The sequence below is a fragment of the Babylonia areolata genome, chromosome 7 (assembly GCF_041734735.1).
Source record: "Babylonia areolata isolate BAREFJ2019XMU chromosome 7, ASM4173473v1, whole genome shotgun sequence".
NCBI classification, from domain to species: domain Eukaryota; kingdom Metazoa; phylum Mollusca; class Gastropoda; order Neogastropoda; family Buccinidae; genus Babylonia; species Babylonia areolata.
The window spans coordinates 30,908,449-30,928,448 of record NC_134882.1 but is presented as its reverse complement, the minus strand read 5'-3'; the positions used below and the strand labels follow the sequence as shown (position 1 = coordinate 30,928,448).

The 20,000-nt window shown below is 42.1% G+C and overlaps 1 protein-coding gene across 4 annotated transcripts in view; it reads right to left on the bottom strand.

Annotated features, from left to right (window-relative positions):
- Positions 1–2,964: 2,964 nt before the first annotated feature.
- The window catches only part of LOC143283951 (armadillo repeat-containing protein 3-like), a 42,140-nt gene continuing 25,104 nt past the window's right edge, over positions 2,965–20,000 (bottom strand). Inside the window, exons 18-23 of one of the 4 annotated variants that reach the window (XM_076590413.1) lie at positions 18,514–18,540; positions 11,383–11,484; positions 10,491–10,700; positions 6,626–6,788; positions 5,897–5,992; positions 2,965–3,273 (exon numbers count right to left, since the gene is read on the bottom strand). In XM_076590413.1, the coding sequence (XP_076446528.1) occupies positions 3,163–3,273; positions 5,897–5,992; positions 6,626–6,788; positions 10,491–10,700; positions 11,383–11,484; positions 18,514–18,540 (709 nt within the window). In that variant the 3' untranslated portion in view covers positions 2,965–3,162. Of the gene's footprint in view, positions 3,274–5,896; positions 5,993–6,625; positions 6,789–10,490; positions 10,701–11,382; positions 11,485–16,255; positions 16,340–18,513; positions 18,541–20,000 lie in introns of all 4 variants that reach the window. The other 3 variants (XM_076590410.1, XM_076590411.1, XM_076590414.1) reach the window with 3 other exon arrangements.

Below are 20,000 nucleotides of genomic sequence, written 5' to 3'. Positions count from 1 at the left end.
ATTTGTATGGTTTAACAGTCCTGATGTGGCCCTGCGCGGTCGGCTGGACTATAAGCAACAAGAACAAACTTTTGTAGGGCCAGTGGGTGATGAGACACGGAAGTGATGTTTGACCCTGAGAGGGGGAAAATCTCGGATTGTAGATATAAATTCTTTTGAACTTGGAAGGTTTTGCTTCTTTCCGAGCTCTCTCTCTCTCTCCCTTTTCCAACATCCCAATGCAATGATGCCTATGGCCTGATTGCAATAAACATTCTCTCTCTCTCTCTCTCTCTCTCTCTCTGGTCTGGTCCAGCAATCGTGTCTATCCATTGCCTTCTACCCCATTCAGGAGATATCAGCAACACAAGAGCCAGGCAAAGCGAGGGAACTGAGATAAATGCACTACCTACATACCCAAGGAAAATTAACTGTTGCTGTGTGCATGACTTTTTCTTTTCTTCCACCGGTGGCTCACTGTTATAATTAAAGCATCTTGTGATGCTTTGACTCTGTCTGGGGGAAAGCAACAACAATATTTTTGTATACTCGCAACGAACGTCTTGGAGAGTGGCTTTGTGGCAAACACAAAGAGAAATGAATATTACCATAGCCGGTGAAGATGACGACGACGATGACTATAGTGATGGGGGTGACGGCGGGGGGGGGGGGGGGGGGGGGGGGTGTGTGTGTGTGTGTGTGTGCGTGCGCGCATGTCATTTTTAGTAATATATACCCCTTTTTTGTTGGATGTTTTCCTTTGTAAATATTGTTGTGCAATACCCTATTGTCTTAACATGAGTATGTGTGTGTGTGCGGAGGGGGGTAGGGTTAGTCTATCGTCAGCTATTGGGAATTCTTATTTGACTAGTTTTAATCTCTTCTTATGTTGCGCATGATGATTTTATGCTAGTGTTTACAACGAGCCTATGATTGCACAACTTAATTTCCATGTGGATTAATACAGTGTTTTTGATTTGATTTGATTTGATTTGATTTGAGGCAGGAGCGTGGAAGATTCGGAGGATATCACTCCTGTCCATCGTTCCATGAATAAACCATGAGAATCATTCCTGCTATGTCTGTCTTTTGTTTGTTTGTTTGTCTGTCTCTTTCTCATTGTCGCCCCGAGTGTTTATTTAACTGATGTTTTAACTCTCGTGTAGGCTATCTTTTTTTTAAAGTATATTTTGGTAGCAAGACGGAAAAAATGAAAGAAAAAGAAAAAAAAGCTGCACATGCCGTGTATTTGTTGTTATTTTTTAACCCCCTCGATAGAATTGGACCTTGCTTCACACACACACACACGAGACACACACAAAAAGGTCAGTCAGAGAGACAGAGTCAGTCTAGCGGACAAACACACAGGCAGCCGGCATTCAAACACGCATAAACGGACACACGTACACACTCTCTAGGTAGCTCACACAAACACACACACACATCATCGATCAAGCTGACAGCTGAACTGAACGCCCCCGCCAAACAAACCCCCCCTTGTAAGAACACCCTGCCGGGTAACTTTACCATGCTGGAGTATGGCATGGACAACACAAAGACGAGACAGGCTGGTTTCCTTTCTTTTCGTCCACTGTGTGTGTGTGTGTGTGTGGTGAGGGGGGGTGGGGTGCGTGTGTGTGTGTGCTGTGTGTTTGGGGTGGGGTGGGGTTGCAGGTGTGTGTGTGTGTGTGTGTGTGTGTTGTTTTCATAAGAATAATAAGAAGCGAAAATTGTTTGTGTGCATACAAGCATGTGTGTGTATGTGAGTGTGTGTGCATGCAAGGGAGGGTGCGTGTGTGTATGAGTGTGCCGTGCGTTGGGGATGGGTTGGTGAAGATATGTGTGTGTGTGTGTGTTTAGTGTAGTGTGTGTCTGTTGTTTTTATAAGAATAATAAGAAGTGAAAATTGTTTGTGTGCATACAAGCATGTTTGTGTATGTGAGTATGTGTGTGCATGCGCGTGTCTGTTGGTTTTATAAGATTAATACATAAACCAAAAATTGTTTGTGCGCATGCCAGCACTGATGTGTGTGTGTGTGCATGTGTGTGTGTGTGTATGTGTGTGTGTGTGTGTGTGCATGTGTGTGTGTGTGTGTGTGTGTGTGTGTTTTATAAGAATAATAAAATTAGAAACTCGTTTTTGCATACCATTATGTGTGTGTTTTTTTGTGTGGCTTTTTTCACGCATGTGTGCGTGCATGTGTATATGTGCGTTCTAGGTAAGTTGACATTATTCATAAAACAATCCATAGCATGTATTGAACAATACATGTCAACAAAAAATATTACGGTATGATTTAAAACAGCACTTTATTTACAAACTGCGTTCACTGGAAACACAAGGTATATTTTGCCACGAATCAGCAGTACACGCATTATAAAATATCACAGCTTCATAAGAAAACCCCAAGTACGCTTGCCATAGTACGCATGTGCACATCCTTACAGAGGAATGAAGAGAAGCGTGCTGACATCAATAGCAGTCAGCACAAAAGTAACACACCTCTGGTTTCCGTCTATCTCATTTTAACCAGTTCAGTATGTACTAACTGATGATTTTTTTTTTTTTTTTTAAATAAAATTTTTTTTTTTTAAACTATATCACGAAAATATAGTCACCAAATGAGGACAGACAACAAAAAGTCCACCACACATAAAGGGGCATCACAGAACACTTGGGACTCTTATTTCTCTTTCTCTCCACACCTCCAAACCGCACACCCCCTCCCCCAGCCCCCTCTCCTCCACTCAACACATACCCTTCCCTCTCTCCCCTAGACGTCGTTTTCCATGAACACCCCACTCCCCCACCCCCCACCCCGCCTTCACCCCTCCACAATTCCGCTCCACTCACCCCATACCCTCCCCTCTCTCCCCTTGACGTCTTTTACACTATCCCCACACCACCTTCCACAATTCCCCCTCTGCTCACCCCACACCCTTCCCTCTCTCCCCTTACCCCACACCCTCTGCCCCCCCCCAAGCCCCCCCATTCCCTGCATAACAACATTTAAATGTTAATATGATCATGTGTCTTTTAGATCAACAGCAGATATGTAAGCCGGCCAAAGAGCTGATATCTTCACTGTTAGAAAATAAAGATTCATTCATCCATCCATCCATTCATTCACTCATTCATTCATTCCCTATCCACAGCATCAAGAGCAGAGAGGAAACGTTGGTCTAAATTTTCTGGTAGGCCACGTAGTCTGCCGTGTCCTGTGCCAGGAGGTTCCCCGGCTCGTGAATCAGGTCCACGATGAAGGGCTGCGGGGGAAACTTGGCATCGGCCTGCTGTCGTACACAGTGATCATGATGACTTAATGATAACAACAACAGCAACAACAGTACCGGTAATAATAATGATAATGATAATTATGGGGAAACTTGACATCGCCCTGCTGTGCACACAGTGATAATGATGAATCAATGATAACAACAACAGCAACAACAGTACTACAACGCAAATAATAATGATAACAAAAATAATGGGGGGAAACTTGGCATCGCCCTGCTGTGCACACAGTGATAATGATGAATTAATGATAACAACAACAGTACCAGTGATAATAATGATAATGATAATAACGGGGGGGAAACTTGGCATCGCCCAGCTGTCTCGCACAGTCATCATGATGAATTAATGATAATAACAATGAAAACAACTACAACAGCAATAATGATGACAATAATGATAACAACAACAATAATAATAGTAAAAATATTAATAATAATGCTAGCAGAGAGTAACAACAAATGAATACTAATAGTGCAACAACAATAATAATGATAACAACAACAACAACAACAACATGAATAATAACAGTAACAATAATAATACTGCTAATAAACAGAAACAATAAATAAATACTAACAGTGCAATGACAACAACAACGATAACAATAATAAAGAAAACAACAATAATAATAATAACAACAATAATACTAATACTAGTAAATAGTAATAATAAATGAATACTTCTTCGTTCATGGGCTGCAACTCCCATGTTCACTCGTATGTACTTAAGTGGGCTTTTACGTGTATGGCCGTTTTTTTGTTTTTTTTACCCTGCCATGTAGGCAGCCATACTCCATTTTCAGGGGTCTGCATGTTGGGTATTTTCTTATTTCCATAACCCACCGAACGCTGACATGGATTACATAATCTTTCACGTGCGTATTTGATCTTCTGCTTGCGTACACACACAAAGGGGGATCAGGCACAAGCAGGTCTGCACATATGTTGACCTGGGAGATTGGAAAAATCTCCACCCTTTACCCACCAGGGGCTGTTACCGAGATTCAGACCCGGGACCCTCAGATTGAAAGTCCAATGCTTTAACCACTCGGCTATTGCGCCTGTCAAATGATTACTAACAGTGCATGTATATCTCCAGTGCTTTCAAAACCCCTCAAAGCACTTTACAAGAGTATGTCGGTCAGGCACGATAAAAGTACATTTATACAGAGCTTTCCAACATCTCAAAGCGCTTTACAGTAACACATCAGTCAGACACAAAGCACACAATAACACACAGAAGCATGCACACAAATGCACACACACACACACACACACACACACACACACACAAACAAACAAACATTGAAGAAATAGCCGTGGATCCATAGGATAGAGATATGGAGTGAAGTGTCTCAATTATGTAAAAACTACTTAAAAGTACTTAAAAGGAATGTTTTTGCTCTTGTTTGGATTAGTTTTAAAGGATGTGAGTTGAAGGGGGACTATGACGGATGAAAGAAGTCAGTGAATGCTCTCTGTTGCCGTGTTTCTCTCTGCTGAATGTGGGAATGAAAAAAAAAAAAAAAAAGATTCTATCATCAATAGAAGAGTGGAGAGACCTTGAAGGGCATGGCAGAGATAGAAAAAGAGAGAGAGAGAGAGAGAAAGAGTATGTGTGAGAGAGTGTGTGAGTGTGTGTGTTTGTGTGTGCGTGTGTGTGTGTGTATGTGAGAGAGAGAGAGAGAGAGTGAGAGAGAGTGTGTGTAAGCGTGTGTGAGAGAGAGAGAGAGAGAGAGAGAGAGAGAGAGAGAGAAAGAAAGAGAGAGACAGAGCACAGGAACACACGAAGTTTAGTGCAAAGGCCACCAACCTGTCCATATGAGAACACATACACATAAAGACAACAATTTGAAAAATAAACCAAGGAAAAGCCAGACTGAACAGAACTGAAAAAAAGAAAAGAAAAAGAGAGAGAGAGAGAAGAGACAGAAAGAGAGAGAGAGAGAGAGAGAGAGAGAGAGAGAGAGAGACAGCCTGATCAATCACACACCGCTGACATGGCCATTCTGACTTCACAGAGGGGACCCGAGAGGAAGAGAAGGGAAAAGGAAAGGGAGGAAGGGGAGTGGGGGGGAGGGGATGAGGGGAGATCATTCTTCTTGAGGGGAGTTCATTCTTCTTTATTCTCTGTCCATCTTTTTCTCTTTTTTTTTCTGTTTTAAAGATACATGGATTTTTTTTTTCCAATACATTGAGTGAGAATTGGGAAGATAAATTATATTTGAGAAGAGAGCTTATTTCAATTTTCTGTTGTTCAGTTAGTCTAGGGTTTTGTTGTTGTTTTACTTCTTTTTCTCTTTTTTCTTTTTTTTTTTTTTGGTTTTGTTTGGGGGGGGGGGTGGGGGGGGGGGGCCTTTGATTGAATGTGTGTCTTTTCATGTGTGTGTGTGTGTGTGCATGTGCGTGTGCGTGTGTGTGTGCATGTGTACGTGTGTGTAAAGAAAGCAACAGACTACGCATATTTCTGACAGAATTTTGTAATTCACAATTCATCAAAATATACATCAATGAATCAAACGATATGGCAAACAACAACAAACAAACAAAAAGAAAAGATAAAAAAAAGATAAAAAAAAGAAAAAGAGACAAAGATAATCCACACAGAAATGTGACTTACGTTATTTTCATCTTCGGATATCATCACTTCATTCCATGCACGGTTGTACTGGCCTCGTGTCAGGGTACACCCTATGGACAGTCTGTCTGCTAACGCCTACAACACACACACACACACACACAGAGACAATCGAACACCGGGTTAAAGCATAGACTCACTTTGTTAACACAAGTGAGTCAAAAAGAAGAAAACTTTACAGATTTGCAGGAAAGTATTCACAGATTAGTAGAATGGTCTACACTTTATCACATGTCTCCCTCCCCAAAAGAAAAATACATGGTTATCACCACAAGGCGAAAGTGTCAAAAGTTCTTGCATAATTCTCTGCCTCTTTTTATCAATGGCAAAATCATTATAGGAGTTGACCATCATCACAATCTTACTGTCACTGTTGATAACAATCTGTCACGGTCTTACCCTATCACAATGATGTGCAAAAATGCATCAAAAAGATTAACTAGCTCTCTAAATACACACACACACACACACACACGCACACACATTGCTGTTTTTTTTTAAGATTTAAATTACTGTAATTTATTTGTCCACACACACACACACAGGCAAACACACACACACACACAGAGGCAAACACACACACACACACACACACACACACACACACACAGGCACACACACACACAGAGGCACACACACACACACACACACACACACACACACACACAGAGGCAAACACACACACACACACAAACACACACACACACACACCTTGAACAGTAAGGCCCGATGTGGGTGGACACCCATCTTGATCTTGCCGATGGGAATGACGTTGCTCTTGCAGTCAACACGCAGCTGGCTCATGGGAAGCTCCCAGCCAAAGTACGGCAGCTGGCCTTTCTCTATGGCGCCCCCCATCTTTTCCGCCACAAACCTGAGTGACAGATTGATATGGACGCTTACAGTGGAGTGATGGCCTAGAGGTAACGCGTCCACCTTGGAAGCGAGAGAATCTGAGCGCACTGGTTTGAATCACACCGGCAGTCGCTAATATTTTCTCCCCCTCCACTAGACCTTGAGTGATGGTCTGGATGAGATGATAAACCAAAGTCCCGTGTGCAGCATGCATTTAGTGCATGTAAAAGAACCCACAGCAACAAAAAGGTTGTCCCTGGCAAAGTTCTGTAGAAAAATCCAGTTTGATAAGAAAACAAATCTGCAGGCAGAAAAACAAAAACAAAAAATCAAACAAACAAAAAAACAGAGGGTGGCGCTCTCAGTGTAGTGATGCACTCTCCATGGGGAGAGCAGCCCGAATTTCACACAGAGAAATCTGTTGTGACAAAAATAGAAATAGAAATACAAATACAGCGCATCTTGTCCACCACAAATCTGATTGACAGATTGATGTGAACTGATATGATATGGATGCTAAAATAGCACCCACCCTGAGTCAAGAGACCAATCTCTAAGTGCTTTACAAACACTTGCAAACCAAGCTGCATGCAACACCCATCCTTAGTCAAGAGACCAATCTCTAAGTGCTTTACAAACACTTGCAAACCAAGCTGCATGCAACACCCATCCTTAGTCAAGAGACCAATCTCTAAGTGCTTTACAAACACTTGCAAACCAAGCTGCATGCAACACCCATCCTCAGTCAAGAGACCAATCTCTAAGTGCTTTACAAACACTTGCAAACCAAGCTGCATGCAACACCCATCCTCAGTCAAGAGACCAATCTCTAAGTGCTTTACAAACACTTGCAAACCAAGCTGCATGCAACACCCATCCTTAGTCAAGAGACCAATCTCTAAGTGCTTTACAAACACTTGCAAACCAAGCTGCATGCAACACCCATCCTCAGTCAAGAGACCAATCTCTAAGTGCTTTACAAACACTTGCAAACCAAGCTGCATGCAACACCCATCCTCAGTCAAGAGACCAATCTCTAAGTGCTTTACAAACACTTGCAAACCAAGCTGCATGCAACACCCATCCTTAGTCAAGAGACCAATCTCTAAGTGCTTTACAAACACTTGCAAACCAAGCTGCATGCAACACCCATCCTCAGTCAAGAGACCAATCTCTAAGTGCTTTACAAACACTTGCAAACCAAGCTGCATGCAACACCCATCCTCAGTCAAGAGACCAATCTCTAAGTGCTTTACAAACACTTGCAAACCAAGCTGCATGCAACACCCATCCTCAGTCAAGAGACCAATCTCTAAGTGCTTTACAAACACTTGCAAAACAAGCTGCATGCAACACCCATCCTCAGTCAAGAGACCAATCTCTAAGTGCTTTACAAACACTTGCAAAACATGCTGCGTGTCTGGGAAGAGCAAACTAAGAGCTGCCTTTAATCAAATCAATCAAATCAAAAATCAAAAACACTTTATTAATCCACATGGAAATTAAGTTGTGCAATCACAGGCTCGTTGTAAACACCAACATAAAATTATCAGGTGCTTATCATTCGCTGTCTGTGTCATTCAGCCAGGCTTCAGTAAAGCAAACAAATGCACACACACACACACACACACACACACACACACACACACACACACACACACACACACAAGTATATTATTAGAACAGATATTTCACTGCAGAATTTGCCAGGGACAACTATATTGTTGTCATGGGTTCTTTTACATGTGTTAAGTGCATGCTACATATGGGGCCTTAATTCATTGACTCATCCAAATGACTAGCATCCAGACCACCACTCAAGGCCTGCTGGAGGAGGAGAAAATGTTGGCGAGCGTAGGATTCGATCCCATACGCTGAACAGAGTCTCTCGCTTCCTTCTTCCTTCTCACCTCCTTTGCAGATGATGCTTACCACAAGGCCAACACTCCATTAAATATAAAGGAAGACAGACAGACATATGAACACATTTCTTCCATTAAACAACCACTGTGGCAAAATGGTTGGCACCCCAAACTAACACCTGGGAGGACGCCATACTGAGACCCCAACAGAAGGGGGAATTTTTCAGCCCATGACCACACGACCACACACTGGCTCCCAACCAGAGTTAATTTAAGAGTGTTACAGGCTTATATGGGAAGACTTGGACCACACAGATGAGGGTCATCCTCTTCAGCAGCATCATCAGATCCATACATGTATGGGGTGTGGATGCCTAATAAAAAGATCGCACACATCAGAAAACCGACTTGTAGATGTAATTGACCATGGGAATAACAACCCTGGCACACAGAAGAAGAACAACTGTTTTATGGTCAATACAACTTCAAAGGATTTTTTTTTAATACATAAACATTACAGGTCAAAACAAACAACACACATAACATCAGACATAACACATACACCTCTCCCACCACAGACATGCACATAATTTTTTTCTATTTTTACAAATATTGGGTCTGGATAGCCAATATAGTAAGTCACACACACACACACACACACCAACACATACATCAAAGACAGCATTTCCATGTTAACCAAGGACACACAATAAACCAAACCCCAACCAACCAAAAACCCAGTACTGACAGTGCAAGAGCCTTAATCTGTTCTGTGGCGGAGGGCAAGTGGGGGATTCTGTCAATCACAAACACTCTCGTCCACCCCCACCCCCCACCCACCTACACACACACACACACACACCACACCCAGCATCTTCATATCATCAAGGACACATGATAAACCACATCCCAAAAAAACAAAACTAAAAAAAAAAACCCCAAGGCAATCACTGACTGAGCCAGAGCCTTGATCTGTTCCTTGGTGGGGGCCACGGGGAGGATTCTGTCCATCACACACACATACATCAATGCACACACTCGCCCACACGCACCCCCTACCCACACACTACACCCAGCATTTTCATATTATCAAGGACACAGGAACCACCCCCCAACCAACCAAAACAAAACAAACAAACAAACAAACAAAACAAAAAAACCCAAAGCAAAATCACTGACTGCGCCAGAACCTTGATCTGTTCCTTTGTGGAGGACAAGAGAAGGATTCTGTCTATCACACACACACACCAACACACACACCAACACACACACACACCACACCCAGCATCTTCATATTATCAAGGACACACAATAAACTACACCCCCCCCCCCCCCCCGCCCCCCCCCAAAAAAAAAAAAAAAAAAATCTAAAAAAAGAAAGTCAAGCAATCACTGACTGAGCCAGAGCCTTGATCTGTTCCTTGGTAGAGGATAATGGGAGGATTCTGTCCACCACACACACTCACCAACACCCCACGCCCCCCCCCCCAATCTCCCCCCTCCCCGCCCCCCAACCCACATGCAACACACACACATATCACACCCAGCATCTTCATATTATCAAGGACAAATGAACCACCACCCAACCATCAAAAACAAAACAAACAAACAAACAAAAAAGAACCAAAGCAAAATCACTGACTGAGCCAGAGCCTTGATCTGTTCCTTGGGTGGGGGAGCTGGGGGAGGATTCTGTCCATCACACACACACACACACACACACACCAACACACATACACCAAACCAACACACACACTCGACCCCACCCACCCACCAACACACACACACACAACACCCCAACCAACCAAAAGCAAAACAACCCAAGCCAACAACCAAACCCAAGCCAAGCAATCACTGACTGCGCCAGAGCCTTGATCTGTTCCTTGGTGGAGGGCAGGGGGAGGATCTTGTCGGTGACATCCTCCAGGTACTTGATGAAGGCGGGGTCAGTGGGCGGCTCCAGAGGCTTCTGGTCCTTCTCTGCCAGGGCCTCCGCCTCCTTCTGCAGCTGGGCCGCCAGCTCCTCCTCCTTCTGCTTCTCCTCCTTCTCCCGCTGGGCCTTCGACTTGCTGCACAGCGCACAGGAGGGGGTTTTCAGTTTTGGTTTCATTTTCTCAAGGGCCTCGAACCATGATCACTGGTGAACACCAGATCAAAAGCTCAACGCCTGAACAATTTTGTCACGGCACCTTCTGTGGCGTACAGGGCAGCAGTGAAGAACTGCCACTCTCGTCTGTTTTGGGCCAGTCTCAGAATGCTACCCTGGATGTGCTACAGGGCCTGGAGTTCTCAAACCCTCTGAGTTTCAGTTTCAGTTTCTCAAGGAGGTGTCACTACGTTCAGACAAATCCAACTGCACTACACCACACCTTCTGGGCAGATGCCTGACAGCAGTATAACCCAACACGCTCAGTCAGGCCTTGAGTGCATGCTTGTATATTTGTGTACCTATCACAGATGATTTATTTTTACTTAATTTTGCAGAAGGACAACAGTCTCATTGCCATGGGTTCTTTTTCAGTGCACCAGGTGCATGCTGCACATGTACCTCAGTTTATTGCCTCATCTGGAAGACTAGACGCTCACTTTGACTTTCCAGTCAAACTTGGAAGAAAGGGCGATTCAAGCGGAAGGGGGAAGGGGCTCGGGAGGGCCACCATTTTCCAGTCTTCAGACAAACAGCTGACTGGAATCAAGCCATGAGAGAAAGGATAAGCAGAAGAAGGAGGAGGAAGGCAGGCAGCATCTCACCCCTTGGAATCCTGCTTGGAGGTTTTCGCCGTCTTCCCTGACACGCTCTTGGTGTCTGCTTTGGAGTCTGCATCCTCTTGTTTCTCCGGTGCAATGCTTATTCTGAACAAGACACATAGAATGTGGATTAACTTCAACATGACTTCCTGGAAACGTATAATAAAAAACCAAAAAAATTCAACATAACGCATGCACACATGCATGCACGCACACACACACACACACACACACACACACACGCACACACACACACATCACTGTGCCCTAATGTTAAATCTTCAATTACTACAAGCAGACTCCATGACCATTAAATATTCAAATGCAATCAAGACCTTTGTTTTAGAAATCAGTCATTTTCATAGCACTATCATTTGCAGAGGATTATATTAGTATTAGTGTTGTTTTCTTCCTTTTTTTTATCATTATCTTTATTGGAACAATCCTGATGAAATTTTATATCTGCAATACCTGGTACATATTCTTGTTCACAAAGACACTGCGAATATACATACATGCATATATGCATGTAATCTCTCTCTCTCTCTCTCTCTCTCTCTCTCTCTCTCCCCCTCCTCTCTTACACACACACACACACACACAAAGTTAAAAGCAAAAGGACATCATGACTGCACATACACAGTATCATCACCCCTTAAAATACCGGTAAGTGAAGTGGGTTTGATTTATTGATCTACAGACATGTACAGGGTAGGCATACTGTGCTGAATACACTCACTGAACTGTGTCAGAAATGTATACTGTAGGAACACTGTGTTAAATTAACACCCCCTGAAGTATGTGTCAGATCTGTATAGTGTAGGCATACTGTGTTAAATTAACAACCCCTGAAGTATGTGTCAGACATGTATAGTGTAGGCATACTGTGTTAAATTAACAACCCCTGAAGTATGTGTCAGACATGTATAGTGTAGGCATACTGCGTTAAATTAAAAACCCCTGAAGTATGTGTCAGACATGTATAGTGTAGGCATACTGTGTTAAATTAACAACCCCTGAAGTATGTGTCAGACATGTATAGTGTAGGCATACTGTGTTGAATTAACACCCCCTGAAGTATGTGTCAGACATGTATAGTGTAGGCATACTGTGTTGAATTAACACCCCCTGAAGTATGTGTCAGACATGTATAGTGTAGGCATACTGTGTTAAATTAACACCCCCTGAAGTATGTGTCAGACATGTATAGTGTAGGCATACTGTGTTGAATTAACACCCCCTGAAGTATGTGTCAGACATGTATAGTGTAGGCATACTGTGTTAAATTAACACCCCCTGAAGTATGTGTCAGACATGTATAGTGTAGGCACACTGTGTTGAATTAACACCCCCTGAAGTATGTGTCAGACATGTATAGTGTAGGCACACTGTGTTGAATTAACACCCCCTGAAGTATGTGTCAGACATGTATAGTGTAGGCATACTGTGTTGAATTAACACCCCCTGAAGTATGTGTCAGACATATATACTGTAGGCATACTGCGTTAAATTAAAAACCCCTGAACTATGAGTCAGACATGTATAGTGTAGGCATACTGTGTTGAATTAACACCCCCTGAAGTATGTGTCAGACATGTATAGTGTAGGCACACTGTGTTAAATTAACACCCCCTGAAGTATGTGTCAGACATGTATAGTGTAGGCATACTGTGTTAACACCACGTGAACTATGAGTCAGACATGTATAGTGTAGGCTTACTGTGTTGAATACACCATGTGAACTATTTGTCAGATATGCATAGTGTAGACTTACTGTGTTAAATCAACACCCCCTGAAGTATGTGTCAGACATGTACAGTGTAGGCATACTGTGTTAAATTAACACCATGTGAACTATGAGTCAGACATATATAGTGTAGGCATACTGTGTTAAATTAACACCATGTGAACTGTGAGTCAGACATGTATAGTGTAGGCATACTGTGTTAAATTAACATGTGAACTGAGTCAGACATGTACAGTGCAGGCATACTGTGTTGAATACACCACGTGAACTATCTGTCAGATATGCATAGTGTAGGCATACTGTGTCGAATTAACACCCCCTGAAGTATGTGTCAGACATATATAGTGCAGGCATACTGTGCTGAATACACTCACTGAACTATGCCACCAGACATTCATAGTGTAGGCATACTGCGTTAAATACACTCACTGAACCGTTCTGAAGACTACAAAGCAGAGAGACTAAAACAGCAATCTAATAGTATAAGCATAATAACAATAATGATAGCCTAGCATTCAGGTATTAACAAGCGTTTGCTCAAAGTCTGGCCAACTGCCAGCCAAGACGCATGCAGTGCGTTAGACTGGGGTCATTCTACAGAAGCATTTGCCAGTTCACAATAAAGACCTGGCTCCCACCACTGGGAAACTGTGGCTTCTCGAAAAAACAAAAAACAACTAAAAGATCCACTCCTGTGGATCAATAAAGTGTTTTGGAATTTGAATTTGAATTAGTTACAGCTGAACGATAAGATTCAATACAGTTAGTCAAATGGCTTCAATGTCTCTTTTTTTTCAACCCCCTCATCTGCAGCATTTCCGGTGGAGCGAGAGGGGGTTGGAAGCAGAGGGGGAAGGGGGGTTCTGAGGTGGACGGAAGGGGGAGTGGGGGTTGGGGGTGGTGGGGGGCATGGATGTGTTTGTGGGTTTTAGAGACGGGAGGAGAAGAATAATGTGTGTGTGTGTGTGTGTGTGTGTGTCTGTGTGTGTGCATGTGTGTGGGTGTGTGTGCGCGCGCGCGTGTGTGTGTGTGTGTGTGTGTGTGTGTGTGACTATTTCTTCTTAACTTACTCAGCTTTCGTTGTTTTGTTTGTTGTTGTTACTGTTGTTGTTTTGTTTTTGTTTTGTTTTTTCTTTTTGTTTTTTTGGTACACGTCAAACAGTGAATTTCTGCACCTGTGCAGAGACAAACTATTCAGAAGTCTTGAGTCTTAAAACACCACATAGCCTACATTTGATAAAAGAGCTCATGGACTGTGCAGCACAGTTATTAAGAAACGGTATCCCTCTGACAGCAGGCCAGATCAGCATAACATGTGGAAATGTCTACGATGATCTTGAATAGGCGCCTGACAGTCTGCCTGCTGTGCTGGAACCCCACACAACAAATACAGCGATGTGGGGATTCTGGGGGTGGGGGGTGGGGGCAGGAAGTGAGGGGGGGGGAGGTGGGAGGGTGTGCACTCTCATGCACTTGTTATGTGTTCGTAACAAGAGACACATGATAAGCACACATTGTGTGGACAGGGATATACGTTCACTCGAATGTATATGAGTGGGCTTTTACGTGTATGACCGTTTTTACCCTGCCATGTATGCAGCCATGCTCTCTTTTCGGGGGGTGTATGCTGCGTATGTTCTTATTTCCATAACACACCAAACGCTGACATGGATTACAGGATCTTTAACATGCATATTTGATCTTCTGCCTGCGTATACACAAGAAGGGGGTTCAGGCACAAGCAGGTTTTGCACATATGTTGACCTGGGAGATTGGAAAAATCTCCACCCTTTACACACCAGGCGCCGTTACCGAAATTCGAACCTGGGGACCCTCAGATTGAAAGCCCAACGCTTTAACCATTCGGCTACTGTGCCTGTCGGACAGGGATATATAATCACTTGGTATGTGCTTACAACAAGAGGCACATGACAAACAAACACACTGTGTGGACAGGGATATATAATCACTTGGTATGTGCTTACAACAAGAGGCACATGACAAACAAACACACTATGTGGACAGGGATATATAATCACTTGGTGTGTGCTTACAACAAGAGGCACATGACAAACAAACACACTGTGTGGACAGGGATAAACAAAGGTCAAGATTTTTTTTTTTTTAAATCACTGTACATGATATACTAAAGCAGTCACAACACTTCTTTTTACTGGTATAAAACAACAGTCAGGGAACAACGGACAATGAAGCTGCCGTCTCAAATCTCTCAGCGACCTTGTGAAAAACATGTGGGTTTCAAACATCTTACACACACATCACTTGTCATCACGCTGCAGTCTGTCCAACAAGTACAGACAGCATTCATACTTCAGTGGTATTTGTCAAAGTCCAGTAACACTGGGAAAGTGAGTCAACGCCTGTCTTGCAAATGGTCGTCATATCACGGACAAGTAGCCTCTCCTCACATTTCTACGGTGTCATGTCTGTCTATTGAACATTTCAGTATGATTTGGGACAGCTCTCGAGAAAATGCGGGAGGGAAAACACACACACACACACACACACACACACACATTTGGGAGAGCTCTCTAGAAAATGAAAAAAAATAAAACAAAGAAAAAAAAATTTGTATATATATATATATATATATATATATATATATATATATATATATATATATACATGCACACACACACACACACACACACACACACACCAATTTACCATGAACAAACAAACTGAACACATCCAGACAAAACCATATTCACTAACATGAACCTCAACAACAAGGACGCTGGAAACAGCCATGCCAAACGGGATGCCCCTCAGTGAAAGGAAACAAACAAGCAAAGCCACCGATAACGTGCACTATTTCCAGTTAGTATGTTGTACTCTAAAAGCGAAACATGCAGAAATATTCACAAAAACCACCTTGCAGTGAAGACAAACATAAACTACATTACGCTGGTGCTACGATATTCAAAAAGTAGAGAGAAAAAAAAAACAGGACTGCAATCATGCAATATGAAAATGAGTTCTTGATAAAAAAAAAATAATAATAATAAAAAAGGATTAGTCATATTATACAAAACTATAAGAAAATGGAAGATGAGACGCAAATGTTCTAGTTTTGAGGAATATTTGTGCGTGCTAAAAGAGTCTAACCTTTTCTTCATAATACCCCTCACTTCCTTCACATTTTCTGAAGGCAGATCAGCTACAGGTGTAACAGACTGCTCTCGTCTAGCTCTTGAAACAAACAGGCATCGACAGAGTACAGCGGTGGACAGAAACAACACACTAAGTCAACATCATACCTGACCACCATGAACACAAATTCATTTGTACACAAGCTTTCCGGCACTTTTCTTTCTTTTTTTGTCTTTTCGTTTTCTTTCTTTTATATAAAAAACAAAGACTCACACATTAGCCACCCCATCCTAAAAAAAACATTAACGAACAATAGTGAACTTGAACTTCATCCTGTTATTTATCCCATCCTCAACACGTACTCAGAAAAAAAAAAGAAGTAATGTATTGATCAAGTTTGTCAGGGAAATTCCTTGTTTTCTGTCACCAGGACACATGTAGTTTTAAGCACACTGAGCATCAGCACTGTTGAACTGTTGCTCCATCCACACTCATCATGCAAAGTCAGCTACAGCTTTCACTGTTATGACGATAGACGTTTCTATGTGCTACCAAAGTCATGCCAAGAAATCCTGATAACATCCTGAATATCTAACGAAAGCCACAAGACCATGAAACCCAATTCTCCTTGACATCCTGACCTCTAACCAAGACAAGAAACCATGAGACCTCATTTTCCTGACATCCTGATCTTTAGTCATGCCACAAAATCATGTAACCTCTTTCTCCTTGACACCCTGATGTAATCATGCCACAATCATGAAACATCATTTTCCTTGACATCTTGATGTAATTACGCCACAATCATGTAACCTCTTTCTCCTTGACATCCTGATGTAATTATGCCAAGAAATCAAGACACCTCCTCCTCCTTGACATCATGACATCTCCTTTTTTTAGACATCCTGATCTCTAATCATGCCAAGAAATCACTAAACCTCCTTTTCCTTCACCTTGACATCCTGGTCTGTAACCATGCCAAGAAATCATGACATCTCCTCCTTAACACCCTGGTCTGTAATCATGCCAAGTGGAGTGTTGGCCTACTGGTAAAGCATCCGCCTAGGAAGTGAGAGAATCTGAGCACACTGGTTCGAATCCAACAGTCGCCATTATTTTGTCCCTCTCCACTAGACCTTGTGCGGTGGTCTGGACACTAGTCATTCGGATGAGACGATAAACCGAGGTCCCATGTGCGGCATGCACTTTGTGCACTTAAAGAACATACTGCAACAGAAGGGTTGTCGCTGGCAAAATCCTGTAAAAAAAAAAAAAATCCACTTCGATAGGAAAGCAATCAAAATTGCCGGCAGAAAGAATAAAAAAAAAAATGGGTGGCACTCTCAGTGTAGCGATACACTCTCCCTGAGAAATCTGTTGTTACAAAAAGAGTAATACAAGAAATCATATAACACCTCATTTTCTTGACGTCTTGCTCTCTAATCAAGCCAAGAAATGATGAACCACAATCTCCTTGACATCCTGATCTGTAGCCGAACCAGCAAACCACTAAACCTCATTCTCCGATCATGCCAGCTATATATAGTAAGTAAATCTCTGAAAACAAACATGAGACATCTCAATCACGGCACTCTCGTCACAGAAACTGTTGCCCGACTCCAAACCCAATGAACCTGTAGGTAGCTTTCTCTGAGTCTGTCTTGCACTTTTTGGGGTCGCCTGCGTTTCTGATAACCTCTACCAATTCTTAAAGCAGAGAGTGTAACACTTTATGAAACCATGTCTTTTGATCTAAAATGTGCCACAGTCTATTGCCAACATTTTAATAAAATAAACAAACAAAACAACTACCTCCCCGTTTGACAACACTGTGACTGCATGAAAAGTATTGAAATCATGTTTACTGATTTCTCTCGAGAGGTAAGAGAAGAAAATGTTGCCTGTATTAACGGATGGAGCAGTTCACTGTAAATATTTTTACCCCCAAATAAACCCTGCTTCAGACATCTGATGCATGTCAAATGTTTCTCACAAAACGGTCAGTGTAGGTGTGTGGCATCATACACAACACGACATCAAAGTTAATTTTAAAAAAACAAAAGTGCAGTGAAAAATAGATAAGCACACAACATATCACTTTTGGACTTTCTCAACTGGTGCCACAAATGGTTCATGCATGTCAACAAGAATGTAACAAAATAAATAAACATCCAAATGAATAAACAAATCAGATAACTGGTACACATCATCAAGAATCCAAATAAAACAAATAAACATTTACATAAACAAATAAACAAACAACTGGTACTTACTCTTCTTCTTCAGGATTAACCTTAATCCTGCACAGTGTTTCAATGGTCAATCAACATATAATCGGATGGCGCAAACCGCTTGACAACTAAACACCCATTCTCCTAGGGAGTTGGTTGCAGTCAGCTACTAGAACAGACTGGACATAAGATAAGAAGACATCTCCTGTGTTGTTTGTGGCAGTTTGGGAACAGAATACTCACTCTTACTGACAACATTCCCTGTGTTGTGTGTGGCAGAATTATGGAACAGGGTTCTCAGTCATATTGATGACATTTCCTGTGTTGTGTGTGGTAGAGTTAGAGAACAGAATATTCACACTTGTAGATAACGTTTCCTGTGTTGTTTGTGGCAGTTAGAGAACAGAATATTCACTCTTGTAGATAACGTTTCCTGTGTTGTTTGTGGCAGTTAGAGAACAGAATATTCACTCTTGTAGATAACATTTCCTGTGTTGTTTGTGGCAGTCTGAGAACCGAATACTCACTCTTATAGATAACGTTTCCTGTGTTGTTTACGGCAGTCTGAGAACAGGATACTCACTCTTATAGATAACGTTTCCTGTGTTGTTTATGGCAGTTTGAGAACAGGATACTCACTCTCATAGATAATGTTTCCTGTGTTGTTTATGGCAGTTTGAGAACAGGATACTCACTCTTATAGATAACATTTCCTGTGTTGTGTGTGGCAGTTTGAGAACAGGATACTCACTCTTATAGATAACGCTTCCTGTGTTGTGTGTGGCAGAATTATGGAACAGGGTTCTCAGTCATATTGATGACATTTCCTGTGTTGTGTGGTAGAGTTACAGAACAGAATATTCACTCTTGTAGATAACATTTCTGTGTTGTTTGTGGCAGTTTGAGAACAGGATACTCACTCTTACTGATGACATTTCATGTGTTGTGTGTGGCAGAGTTAGAGAACAGAATACTCACTCTTATAGATGACATTTCCTGTGTTGCATGTGGCAGAGTTTGAGAACATGATACTCATTCTTACTGACAACATTTCCTGTGTTGTGTGTGGCAGAATTATGGAACAGGGTTCTCAGTCATATTGATGACATTTCCTGTGCTAGGTGTGACAGAGTTTGAGAACAGAATACTCACTCTCATAGATGACAATCATGTGTTATGAGTGGCAGATTTAGAAACAGGATACTCACTCTTACAGCTGATATTTCCTATGTTGAGTGTGTGACAGTTTGAGAACAGAATACTCACTCTCATAGATGACAATCATGTGTTATGAGTGGCAGATTTAGAAACAGGATACTCACTCTTACAGCTGATATTTCCTATGTTGAGTGTGTGACAGTTTGAGAACAGAATACTCACTCTCATAAATGACAATCATGTGTTATGAGTGGCAGATTTAGAAACAGGATACTCACCCTTACAGCTGAAATTTCCCATGTTGAGTGTGTGACAGTTAGAGAACAGGATAGTCACTCTCACAGATGACAACCATGTGTTGTGTGTGGCAG